At 36.9% G+C, this 13,640-nt stretch overlaps 1 protein-coding gene across 6 annotated transcripts in view; it reads left to right on the forward strand.

Annotated features, from left to right (window-relative positions):
* CDKAL1 (CDKAL1 threonylcarbamoyladenosine tRNA methylthiotransferase) overlaps positions 1-13,640 on the forward strand; it is a 642,750-nt gene that overhangs the window by 13,770 nt on the left and 615,340 nt on the right. For all 6 annotated transcript variants that reach the window (XR_004926977.2, XM_036123558.2, XM_036123557.2 and 3 more), the window contains 2 exons: positions 2,048-2,225; positions 3,779-3,891. Coding sequence is in view for 5 of the 6 variants with exons in the window: in XM_036123558.2 (XP_035979451.1) it covers positions 2,056-2,225; positions 3,779-3,891 (283 nt within the window). In the remaining variant the exon portion in view is untranslated. The remainder of the gene's footprint in view (positions 1-2,047; positions 2,226-3,778; positions 3,892-13,640) is intronic.

Below are 13,640 nucleotides of genomic sequence, written 5' to 3' on the forward strand. Positions count from 1 at the left end.
CCAACGTGGGGCTCGAACTCACAACCTCGACATCAAGAGTTGCACGCTCCACCGACTGAGCCAGCCGGGCACCCCTTTACTATTGTGTTTTGAATTCTAGATACCAGTCCTTTGTCAGATACGTGGTTTGCAAAGATTTTCTCCCACTCAGTAGCTTGACTTTTTATGTTCTCAGAGGGTCTTTTGCAGAGCAAAAGTTTAAAATTTTGGTGATGTCTGGATTTATTAATTTTTCTTTTTATGGATTGTGCTTTTGGTGTCAGGTCTAAGAATTCTTCACCTAGCTCTAGGTCTAGAAGATTTTCTCTTATGATTTTTCCTAAAAGTTTATAGTGTTATGTTTTACATTTAAGTTCGTGATACATTTTGAGTTAATTTTTGTATAAGGTATGAAACTTAGATTGAGGTTCATTTTTTGTCTATAAATGTCCCATTGCTCCAGCACTAATAGGAAACGTTGTCTTTCTTTATTGAATTGCTTTTGTACTTTTGTAAAAAATCACATGGGCGTATTTCTGTGGGTCTGTTTCCAGGTCTCTGTTCTGTTCTGTTGATTCATATTTCTATTCTTCCACCAATACCACATAGTCTTGATTACTGTCTCTGTATAATAAGTCTGAAAATTGGGCAGCCCACTTCCTCCCACTATTTCTTTTTCACAATTGTTTCAGATATATTGATTTTTTTTTTACCTTTCCATATAAATTTTGGAACAGTCTTATCTATGTCTATGAAACATCTTGCTGGGATTTTGATAGGAATTTGATTTTAAACTTATATATCAGTTTGATCTTAACTGACTAGGCGGGGGAGGGCCTGGAGGTTCATTACTGGTTGGTTGGCTGGTTTGGAAGTCCAGGGTCCCTACCTGGCCTTCTCTGGTTCTATCCTGTGGAGTGTTTTGGGGTCCCTCATTACAGCCTCAAAAGTAGAAGTCAGAAGGTGGATCTCTATAGTTTTGTGTTTTGCGGGGTTTGTTTTGTTTTGTTTTATGGAGTAGAATGGTTATTGTCTGAAAATTTTCGGTCTCTGCTAGGCTGCCCCTTTTCTGGTTCTTCGCAAAGAGAACAGGCTTTTGTGGGGGGGCTTTTATTGTCTGCATCTTTTGGGTTGCTGGCTTCTTCAGCTTTAAGTCTGGGATATAGGAGGCAAAAGAAACCCCAAGCAACTCACCATTATGTTGTTCCTTGGGTTCCCAGGTCCCTAGCCAGTTTACCTCTTTCTCTCTACCTTTTAAAGTCTTCTGATGTTTATTTTATATATAATGTCCCTAGTTTTAGTTGTATTTAGTGGGAGGGGTAGGGGAAAGTATGTCTATTCTGTCTTCCTGGAAGTTGTATCCACATTTTCTTAATTATAAACATTTTGAACATTCAGGAAAGTAGAATAGGATAAGGAACACCAATACACCTATTTCTTACATTTAAGACTTAAAAATATTTTCCTATACGTCTTATCTATTTTTATTGTTTTAAAGTAAATTATAGGCATAATGATATTTAACCTCTAAATATTTAATATGCATCTCTAAAAAGATTTTCTAAAAATAATAAAAAGTAAAATCATGTATACAATGTCAGAAATAAGATTTTTAAACATAAGGACAGTACTTTACATCTAATGATTTGCAGTAGTATCCTAATATTATCTAACACCCACTTCATATTCTGATGTTCCTAGTTGTCCCCAAAATATCTTACAGCTGGTTGGACAAAGTATGATATGATCAAGAACATGAATTACCTTTAGTTGTTACGCTTTTGAGTTTCCTTTAACCATGAACAGTCCCTCGCTTATTTTTTTCTCTGTGATACTGGTCTGTTGAGGGGATAGATCCAGTTGAACCTTGGGATGTCCCATTATTAGTAGGATCTGTCTGATTTTTTCCTTGCATTTCTTTATCTTTTGTGTTTTCTATAAACCTGAGGTTAAACGTAAACGGCTTTATTAGACTCAAGATCAGCAAGAATATTTCATAGGTGATACTCTTTTAAACAGATTTCTGAGGGACTCACGTGTTGCCGTCATTTATAACTTTCTTATATAGTAGAGAAGATGCCTTCTGCGTCCTGCGACACACTACTGGACGACATAGAAGATATTGTGTCACAGGGAGATTTAAAGCCACAAGATAGGCATTCTGCACGAAAGCACGTTGTTCCAAAGGCACGAAAGAGAAACACCCAAAAATATTTGCAAGAGGAAAACAGTCCACCAAGTGACAGGTAAGCTCTTATTTGAAATTATAGTCAGTATCCCACCAGGGAAGAAACTGGTACTACCGCATGTGATATACATAATGTCTCTTTCTGAAAGTCTTTTGAACTTTTGAGAGCAGATATGTAGATTTATTTTTTTATTTGAATAGTTTTAAATTTAGCAAAATAATTTCTTAAAAAAGAAAAAAATGTCAGATGGCATGTTTCTTGAAGACAGGGCCAAGGGCACTATTTGGCACAAACGTAGGATCTCTCCCCTCCACCCCTCACCACCCCCCCCCCCCCGACCTCCACTGCCCCAGGATCTCTGATATTACTGTAGTTGGTATGGAATCTTGTGTTACTTCCAAATTAAAACTTTTACTGGAATTTTTAATTCTTATGAGATAGTGGTGGTTTGGTGGTTTGGGTATTTCATTTTTCTTAACAAATTTACAGATACTTACGGATCAGCTAAAGGCACTGGGCACAAGTAAATTCATGCTGTTTAATCTGTTAGGTCTGTAATTGAGTGGAATTCTAAAACAACCTAGCCAGAAAGGATTATGCAGTTGTATAGCTTTAATATGCCTATATTTGTTTAGATAGTAAATTGTTGAAAAGTTTTAATACACTTGGTTATTTTGTTTGGAACAGTAAGCTTTTAAAATCTGTGAATTTAAACTTTTCTTAATATTTTAATGACTGAACTTTATCAAATTTGTTTTGAATATGTCTTTAAGGTAATTTCTATTTAATTTTTAAATTAATAGGCCAGTCCAAATTGAAAGTCCTTTTTTATCCTTCCTAAAAATATTACATTTTTATAACTCTATTTTTATGTATGGAATATTTTTTTTTTTTTTAGATTTTATTTATTTGAGAGAGAGACACAGAGAGAGAGGGAACACAAGCAGGGGGAGTGAGAGAGGGAGAAGCAGGCTTCCGGGAGAAGCAGGCTTCCCGCAGAGCAGGGAGCCCGAGGTGGGGCTTGATCCCAGGACCCTGGGATCGTGACCTGAGCCGAAGGCAGATGCTTAACGACTGAGCCACCCAGGCACCCTGGAATATTTTTAATTATGCTACAGGATGATAGTTTTTCTGTTTTGATTCAGCTATTTATATCTAAGTTATAAAATAAAGATTGTAACTGTTATATAGGAGTGAGTGAGCAGGTAGATGTACTTAGTTTTTCTTTGCTTCTGTTGCTAGAACCATTTTCTTTGCTGTTACTTGTATTTACCTTTCTATGAGTTTAACTTTGTGATAGTACATTAGTAGTACTGAATTTAAAATACAATTCTGAGCAAAAGGAGATCTTGTTATGTAGAGAGTCTTAATTTAAAATATAATTCAGAGAAAAAGGAGATCTTTTTATGTAGAGAGTCTTAGAATTCTGTGGTTATTTTATCTTGATTATAGACTTAGTAACAACTGATTGTGGATTCATGCATTTCATGAATAGATTGTGAAGGGTTGCTGTGTGTTTTTGAATAATGTGCTCAGAAATCATCTTGTGTTTTCTTGTTCTAAAAATCCCTTGATGAGACTTACTTTTTTTTTAATTGATTGTTTAATAGCACTATTCCAGGCATACAGAAAATTTGGATGCGAACATGGGGTTGTTCTCATAATAATTCGGATGGAGAGTATATGGCTGGACAACTAGCTGCTTATGGATATGAAATTACAGGTAATGAGATCTGTAATGTATTTTCTTGATTAAATGTTTCAGAGCTAAGTTTTTTAGAGATACATATTTTAGTTTCAACAGTTAGAGTATATTTTAACATAATTTAATGATTTTAAGGCAAAACAAAATGATAGCTATTTTATACATTGGATAATTACAGATATTATATTTTAAAAATACTTCAAAAAACTATTTTGAAATGAATTTATAATTACAGAAAAGTAGTAAAATTACAGTTTGCTTATGTCCATTACCCAGCTTCCCCTAATAGCATCTTACATAATTACACTGTAATTAATAAACTGGGCAGTTAACATTAGAGCAGTACTTTTACCTAAACTGTGTATCTTATTTGAATTATGCCAGTTTTCCCATTTACATTCTTCTTCTGTTCCAGGATCCAATCTAGGATCTCACTTTATATTTATTTGTAATGTCTCCTTAGTCTCCTTCAGTCTGTGACAGTTCCTCAATTTTTTTCTTGTTTTTTATGTCTGTGGACTGCTGAGGAAAACCAGTGAGTTACTAGTTATTTTGTAGAATGCCCCCCAGCTTGGGTTTGTCGGATGTTTTCTCATGATTAGAGTAAGGTTATGTATGCAGTCTTGGCAAGAAGGGCACATTGAGTTCTCAATGCATCATATCAGGGAATTTGTCATGAATCAGTATGTCTTATTACCAGTGGACTGTGTCTGCCAGATTTCTCTATAGTAAAGTTACTATTTTTTCTCATTGTAATTAGTAAATATCCTATTTCTCCTCAGCCTTTTCTCTACAATTTTAATATCTTGATAATTTTAGCATTTGTCCATGGAACTTGTTTTCAACAGTCATTAGTGTAATATTTGTTGAGTGGTGATTATCTGTTTTCTTTTCTTCCACACTTATCCACAGAATTCCACATGGGATTCTTCTGTAAGGAAAGACTATCCTTTCTCCCCTGTTTTATTTATATGTATCAGTATGGACTTACCTATTGATTTTTCTATTCTGTGGGATATGGTCCAACACTATCGTTATTAATTCTGCTGCTCATACTGTTCCGGCTTTGGCCATAGGGCCTCGTTCAGGCTGCGTCCCGTGTCTTCTCAACACGCCCCCATTCTTTTTGAGCACGTCCTTATTTTCTGACGCCACAAGATGTTCTAGTCTCATATTTTCCCTTTCCCAGCCTTGGAAGCAACCACTTCTCCAGGGAGTTCTGATTCCTTTCATAAGAAGAATGGTGTTTAGAGCTAAACGAGAGCTGTGGACACTAGGTGTGCTCCTCGCTACCATGAAGTGTCCATGCTCCTAGGTGCTCTCAGTGAACTGAGCTGGGAAATACATGTATATAGTAACCGGCGTGTGTACACATCTTGTGTTACTGTATCTATCAGCATGTATATGCAGTGGGGCCGTAATTTGAATGCTTTGTGACGGGCACTGGTCCAGTGCTTTCTGTATGTTACCTTACTTACTTTTTGGGAGATGAGGAAATATTGGTATCCGTACTTCACAAATGAGAATGGAGGGATTGTGTCCTACCTTAAATCATCCAGGCAGTGAAGTCTCTGTCACTCTTGACCACTGTTTTGTAGCTTCTAGTTGCCTCTGTCTGTGTGATTGGCAAAGTCCTAGCCTCAAGATGGCCTGTGAGAATTTGGGAGGATTGGAAGCTTCTTGCCTAGCAGTCTGTCCTTCAGCAACTAAATGATCCTAATGTCTTACTCTGTGTTTTTGATTACTTATTCTTTACACAGCGAAATCACCCTTAATAATTTTGTTCTTTAGATAAAAGTATCAAAATGTGCTTTTAGAACTTTTAGAATTATTTCTCTAAAAAAAAAAGAATTATTTTTCTGTATTCATTAGTAATTTTTAGTGTAAGTTAGTGTGGGTTTGCCTTAATACATCCTGATGGTGCAGTTTGGGTATTCGGACAAAAGCCTCTGAGATAATTTCCTAAAACATTACAAAAAAATGAGCTTGACTTTTCCTGGGTGGCGTTAAATATCTGACATGTTTTAATTTAAATTTTAGTCCATTAGCAATTTGTATTTGGTCTTATTACAGTACCTTTCTAAATAATAAAGGTAAAACAATAGTCCTGATGTATTTATACAAGAATACTAAGTTTTGTTTTTTGTTTTTTTTTAAGATTTTTATTTATTTATTTGACAGAGAGAGACACAGCGAGAGAGGGAACACAAGCAGGGGGAGTGGGAGAGGGAGAAGCAGGCTTCCTGCTGAGCAGAGAGCCCGATGCGGGGCTCGATCTCAGAACCCTGGGATCATGACCTGAGCCGAAGGCAGACTCTTAATGACTGAGCCACCCAGGCGCCCCAATACTAAGTTTTGTTATGTATAACCAGTTTTAGCTGCTTATTTGGGAATAGTGAAAAGGGAGGATCAAGGGAGCAATCACTTGAACATGAAATTTATTTTTCTTATTAGTGTGGTATATTACTTTTACATAGTTGCATTGCCTGTATATATTTGTATTAACATTATGTACTGTTGATTGTCCCCACTTTAGAAATTTATAGTCCGTGTTTATTTTATTTTATTTTTTTAATTTATTTTTTTAAAAGATTTTATTTATTTGACAGAGAGAGACACAGCGAGAGAGGAAACACAAGCAGGGGGAGTGGGAGAGGGAGAAGCAGGCTTCCCGCGGAGCAGGGAGCCCGATGTGGGGCTCGATCCCAGGACACTGGGATCATGACCTGAGCCGAAGGCAGACGCATAACGACTGAGCCACCTAGGCGCCCTATAGTCCGTGTTTAATTCTAGTCTGGCTTGCATGCAGCAGACTGTGGAATCACTTTTCTCACTGGTCAGGTGCTGTAGCCCAGGAAGAATGAACAATAGTAGCTTCTGTAAGACATTTAAAGGAAATCAGTACAGATTCTATACTTAGGTTAAATATATGAGATGAATGATTTCTGGGTTATCTGTGCCAGTAGTCTCTTCCATTACTGTGGAATGGTGGGAGTTTATAAAAATTATTATTGCTAAATAATTAAAAATGTTTTATGGATCAAATGTAGACCTAAAATATTTTCTTTTAACTTTATAATTGATGTGAAATAAGTATAAAATATAGATTATGTGAAATATACACAGATTTTTGGAAACAGTATATAAGAAATTAAAAATTAGCTCTCAGTTACCAATAATAGATATTTTTACTATTTGGGGACAAAAGAGAGATTATGTGGGTATATACTTGAAATTGCTTTTAACTATGTGCATCCAGGAATGTAATTATTCCATAGTGAAATCTCAGATGCTTACTGTGACAATTAGCTCTTTGTCCACTGTGTCTTTTTTTTTTTTTTTTTTAAGATTTTAATTATCCGTTTGAGAGAGAGCACAAGCAGGGGGAGCGGCAGGCAGAGGGAGAAACAGTCTCTGCACTGAGCACGGAGCCTGATGCGGGACTTGATCCCAGGGACCCTGAGATCATGACCTGAGCTGAAGGCAGACGCCTAACTGACTGAGCCACCCAGGCGTCCCTGGAGATGCTTCAGATAGAGATACATCGGAGGGAGGAGAGATGCTGGAAAGAGTGTTACGTGTAGTTTGTAGCTGTGCCTGCTGTGAATAAACATAGCGTGTGCTTTTTGGTTAGTGGAAAAAAATCCATTGCAAGGCCATTGACTGAGGTTCTAGTTCATAGACATAAGAGAAAAATGTGAATTATATACGTGGAATATTTGTGATAAGCTTACGTAGGTTGGAATAGGGCATTTAGCGTGGGTGTCCCCAGTTTCAGAGAAATCGTTTTTAAATTGCTGGGCTTTTACAGTTCTTGACAGTTCCTTTGTGTATTTGTATATCATTTATTCATTGCACAAGTGCTGTGTGAACATGACGTGTGCTGCAGGGCGTAGCGCTAGGAGGTGTGAGGGTGTGGACGTGGACTGGACCTGGGTTCCAGCAGGCGAAAAGGTTATTGTTTCTTAGCAGAGGAACAGCCGACATACTGTGTGTTACATGTAGAAGTTATTTTGGTAAATGGTCAAGCTGTTAATGTATTCTTTTGTGATACAGTGAAGTAGGACCTGCTTTGTTAAAAGAGCTTTTACAATTTATATTTTAGAAATGCTTTGTGAAGTCAGAAATAACATTTATTTTTTTATCATGGTAAGTGTACTCTTTAATCCCCATCATCTTTTTCACCTATCCCCTACCCACCTCCCCTCTGGTAGCCATCAGTTTGTTCTCTATAGTTAAGAGTCTGCTTCTTGGTTTGTCTCTTTTCTTCCTTTGCTCTTTTGTTTCTTGAATTCCACATGTGAGTGAGATCATATGGTATTTGTCTTTCTCTGACTGAAGTAGTTCTCCTAGCATAATACTTTTTAGTTCTATCCACGTTGTTGCAAATGGCAAGATTTCATTCCTTTTTATGGCTGAATAATATTCCTGTGTGTGTGCGTGTGTATGAATTCCTATATTTAGGAATATATACACACGCACACACACACACCACCTCTTCTTTATCCATTCATCAATTGATGGACACTTGGGCTGCCTCCATAGTTTGGCTGTTGTAGATAATGCTGCTATAAACATAGGGGTGCATGTATCCCTTTGAATTAGGGTTTTCATATTTTTTGGGTAAATACCCAGTAGTGTGATTACTGGATCATAGAGTAGTTCTATTTTAATTTTTTGAGGAACCTCCATACTGTTCTCCACACTAGCTACACCAGTTTACATTCCCACCAACAGTGCAAGAGGGTTCCCCTTTCTCCACATCCTCACCAACACTGGTTGTTTCTTGTGTTTTTGATTTTAGACAGTCTCAGAGGTGTGAGATGATATCTCATTGTAGTTTTGATTTGCATTTCCCTGATGATAAGTGATTTTGAACATCTTTTCATATATTTATTGACCATCTTTCTATCGTCTTTGGACAAATGTCTGTTCATGTCTTCTGCCTGTTTTTTAATTGGATTATTTGTTTTTTGGGTGTTGAGTTGTATGTATGAGTTTTTTTTTATATTTTGGATACTAACCCTTTATTGGGGTTATTGGTCTGTCATTGGCAAATATCTTCTTCTATTCTGTAGGTTGCCTTTCAGTTTTGTTGATTGTTTCCTTTGCTGTGCAGAAGCTTTTTATTTTGATGTCCCAATAGATTATTTTTGCTTTTATTTTCCCTGCCTCAGGAGACCTATCTAGAAAAATAATGCTCTTACTGATCTCAGAGAAATTACTGCCTGTGTTCTCTTCAAGGATTTGTATTGTTTCAGGTCTCATATTTAGGTCTTTAATCCATTTTGAGTTTATTTTTGTGTATGGTGTAAGAAAATGGTCCAGTTTCATTCTTTTGCATGTTGCTGTCCAGTTTTTGCAACAACGTTTGTTGAGGAGACTGTCTTTTCCCCCATTGGATATTCTTCCTTTTTTGAAGATTAATTGACCATATAATTGTGGGTTTATTTTTGGGTTTTCTGTTCTGTTCCATTGGTTTATGTCTGTATATTTATGCAGTACCATACTGTTTTTCTTTTTTTTAAGATTTTATTTATTTATTTGAGAGAGAGAGAGAGAGAGCATGAGCCGGGGAGGAGCAGAGGGAGAGGGAGAAGCAGGCTCCCTGCTGAGTGTGGAGCCTGTTGCGGGCCTTGACCCCATGACCCTGAGATCATGCCCTGAGCTGAAACCAAGAGTCAGATGCTTAACCGACTGAGCCACCCAGTACCATACTGTTTTAATTATTACTGCTTTGTAATATAACTTGAAATCTGGAATTATGATACCTCCAGTTTTATATTTCTTTTTCAAGATTGCCTTGGCTATTCGGGGTCTTCTGTGGTTTCATACAAATTATAGGGTTGTTCTAGTTCTGTGAAAAATGCTGTCGGTATTTTGTCAGGGATTACATTAAATCTGTAGATTGCTTTGGATGGTACAGATATTTTAACAATATTTGTTCTTCTAACCCATGAGCGTGGAATGTCTTTCCATTTCAGTAATCATCTTGAATTTCTTTCATCACTGTTTTATAGTTTTTAGAGTATAGGTCTTTTATCTCTTTGGTTAAGTTTATTCCTAGATATATTATTGTCTTTGGTGCAATTGCAAATGGGATTTTTTTCTTAATTTCACTTTCTGCTGCTTCATTATTAGTGTAAAGAAATACAACAGATTTCTGTACATTGGTTTTGGATCCTGTCACTTTACTAAATTCATTTATCAGTTCTAGGAGTTTCTTGTTGGAGTCTTTTGGGGTTTTTATATTTAGTATCATGTCATCTGCAGCTAGTGAGAGTTTTACTTCTTCCTTAGCAATTTGGATATTTTTTATTTCTTTTTGTTGTCTGATTGCTCTGACTAGGACTTCCAGTGGTGAGCAAATTGGCAAATATCTTCTTGTCTTGTTCCTGATCTTAGGGGAAACTGTTTTTCACCATTGAGTATGATGGCTGTGGGTTTGTCGTATATGGACTTCATTATGTTGAGGTATGTTCCCTCTAGACCTACTTTGCAGAGGGTTTTTATCATGAATGGATGCTGTACTTGGTTGAATGCTTTTTCTGCATCTGTTGAAATGATCGTGTGGTTTTTATCCTTTCTCTTATTGATGTGACCTGTCACATTGATTGTTGATTGTTTTGTGAATATTGAATCACCCTTGCATCCCGGGAACAAATCCCTCTTGATTGTGGTGTATGATTTTTTTTAATGTATTGTTGGATTTGGTTTGCTAATATTTTGTTGAGGATTTTTGCATCTATTAGAATATAACATTTTATGTTTGAATTAAGAAAATCTGTTTGTAGAAACAAGTACTAGTTTCTATGGTATAGGAGATAATATAATTGAATGTCCAAAGTGGAAGCTTATTTCCTGGACCTGGCCATTTAATTTGAAATAGCTTTAAATTTTAAGACTGAGATTAATGGGATATATTAGATTGGTATACCCAGATGTTTGTGTAAGGAATACATTCAAGGACTACACTTATGGGTCAGTAGAGTTTTAAGGACATTAAAGCTACATTTTTGTGTTTGGACTTGGATTTTTTGGAAATCACATTTGTACATAATTAAAGTATGAATGCACATAAAGTTTCTTGAGAGAAAAAAAACCCACTTTGCCTGCTTTAATCTGTTTTTTTTTTTTTAAAGATTTTATTTATTTACTTGACAGAGAGAGGGAACACAAGCAGGGGGAATGGGAAAGGGAGAAGCAGACTTCCTGCAGAGCAGGGAGCCCGATGCGGGGCTTGATTCCAGAACCCTGGGATCATGACCTGAGCTGAAGGCAGACGCTTAACGACTGAGCCACCAGGCACCCCTTAATCTGTTTTTTTTTAAGAACTGGTTACCATGACATTTCAATTAATATCTTGAGCTTACCTATATAATAAAAAGATATTAAGATGCATAGACCAATTCTGTGGGTAGCTGAAAAAGCAGTGGACCTTCACCTTCAAAATGAAACTAAATGAAAAAGGTATATTTTGCTTCTCTTAGGTGACACAGTATTTTGTGCCAGCTAATTTTAAGTGAAATCAGGTTTTTTGTATACATTTTCCAGGCAAGGGAGTTGAATTAGTTGAAAGTCTACAGTGTTAGGCATTTCACATAAGTTATTGCAAGGATCAGATGAAGTAACTTTGGTAGGAGGTTACCACATATTTTAAGACCAGCAGATTGAGACTGGGAGATGGGAGACACGTGCTTTGCACACCTTTACCCAACTACTCTGTGCTAGAGTGGACATTGCACTTGGCTGGCTGTCAGCATGACCGCTGCTCTTTGCTTCATACCGTGTAGTTGCTCTAACTTGATACTTCGAAGGCAGGTCAGTATGGAAACCTAATACTGGGTAGGTTTTATTAGATAGGTTGTGGTTTTTTTTGTTGTTGCTTTTTATTTATTTATTTTTTTGCTGCCCAACATTTTGAAATTTCTCCTGAAAGACTTTTAGGACTCTTATGTACAATCCTTATTAGAAGCCTTTTTTTTTTTTTTTTTTTAGTGTTGTTGTTTTGGAGAGGAGAGAAAGGGGGATACTTACCACTGGAATCCATACCTCAGGAATATGCTCAGTTTCTTAATTTCAGCGCTGTGTTGGGAGCTGGCAGTGAGCTGTTACTTTAGTTATAGATAGCATTGTTGGCTGAGAGCTGCCTGGTCCATTTTCACCTCATTTATCATAACTGTAAAGTAATCTCCTGGTGGAACATAAATATAACATCTTCTTTCCTTTTTGCTTTGATAACAATAATTACCTATGTTCGTTTGGGGTTTACCATGTGCTGGGCCTCCATATTCCTTCATTTAATCTTCACAGTAATATGTGAACACTGGTACTCTATTTCTGTTAAAATTTTTTGAAGTTTTATTTGACACACCTGTTACATTAGGTTCAGGTGTGCAACATGGTGATTCGGTAGCTCTCTATGTTCTGCTGTTCTCAGCACAAGTGTAGCTCCCATCTGTCACATACAACACTCTTAGAAGACTGTTGACTGTGTTCCCTGTCCTGTATCTTTTATTACTGTGACTCACTCATTCCGTAACTGGAGGCCTGTATTTCCTACACTCCTTCACTCATTTGCCCATCTCCCCATCCCCCAAATGAAACATCTTGATTTTTGTATTCCAGAATCTCTAGTGGAATTCAATGAAAGAACCATCAGCTGTCCTAGTGTAGGCCTTCCACAAGAGCTCTTTAATCTAGCCTTCCTGTTCCTTAATCATCACGGCTAGTATTTACCTGTGTATAATGTGTTACAGTTCATAACACACATTCATGTCTATTGCTAATTTTGTATAGATTGTACCTGAAGATAAAGAGAGAACAAAGACTTTGTTTACCTAGGCTTTTAAAGAATTACTTAAAAAATCCTGACATTTAGGTTTCTGACTTAAATTACATATATTAGTAGTGACTATTTACAATGAGGTATTAAGTTATGTGCTGAGTAGACATTTTATTAAGTGTAACCCAGAGTTTCCTTGGAGAAATTCTGTATTCTGTAGCTAAAGGTGATGCCTTCTGAAGTCCATCTGGAAGTCATAGTGAACATAAATTCTGCTCTGATGATTTGCAGAGTGTAGTATGAGGGGTGGTTATCCACTCATAGATACGGTTGAGTCTGTTTTAAAGCTCGGTGTTAAACATAGAAACGTTTTTTTTTTTGGTTTTGTTTTATTTATTTATTTATTTTTAGAGGAAACAAGGTCTTTTGTACATTGAATAGGAACTATATCTTTTGATCTAACTTTCCTCTTCATGGGGGCATTTCAGGCTATTTTTATAAGCTTTTACTTTCTCTGTCCTCTGTGCTGGAAAACTATAGGCTTAAGGTAATTATTTTTAAAAGTACTTCCTGGGGCACTTGGCTAGCTCAGTCGGTTAAGGTCTGACTCTTTTGCCTCAGGTCATGATCTCAGGTTTTTGGGATTGAGCCCTAAGGCAGGCTCCGCTCTCAGCAGAGTCTGCTTCCTTTCTCTCCCTCCCTCTGCCTCTCCCTCCCGCTTGTTCTCTCTCCCTCTAAAATAAATAAGTAAATCTTTAAAAAAAAAAATAAAAGTACTTCCAGTACTTCACTTTAAAAAAAAAAAGATTTTATTATTTATTCATTTGTGTGTGGTGGGGTGGGGGGGAGTAGAGAGAGAGGGACAAGCAGACTGCGCTGAGCGTGGACCCCGATCCCACAACCCTGACATCGTGACATGAGCCGAAACCAAGGGTCAGATGCTAAACCGACTGAGCCACCCACGTGCCCCTGCCAGTAATTC

Source organism: Halichoerus grypus, chromosome 9, assembly GCF_964656455.1.
Source record: "Halichoerus grypus chromosome 9, mHalGry1.hap1.1, whole genome shotgun sequence".
In the NCBI taxonomy this organism is placed as follows: domain Eukaryota; kingdom Metazoa; phylum Chordata; class Mammalia; order Carnivora; family Phocidae; genus Halichoerus; species Halichoerus grypus.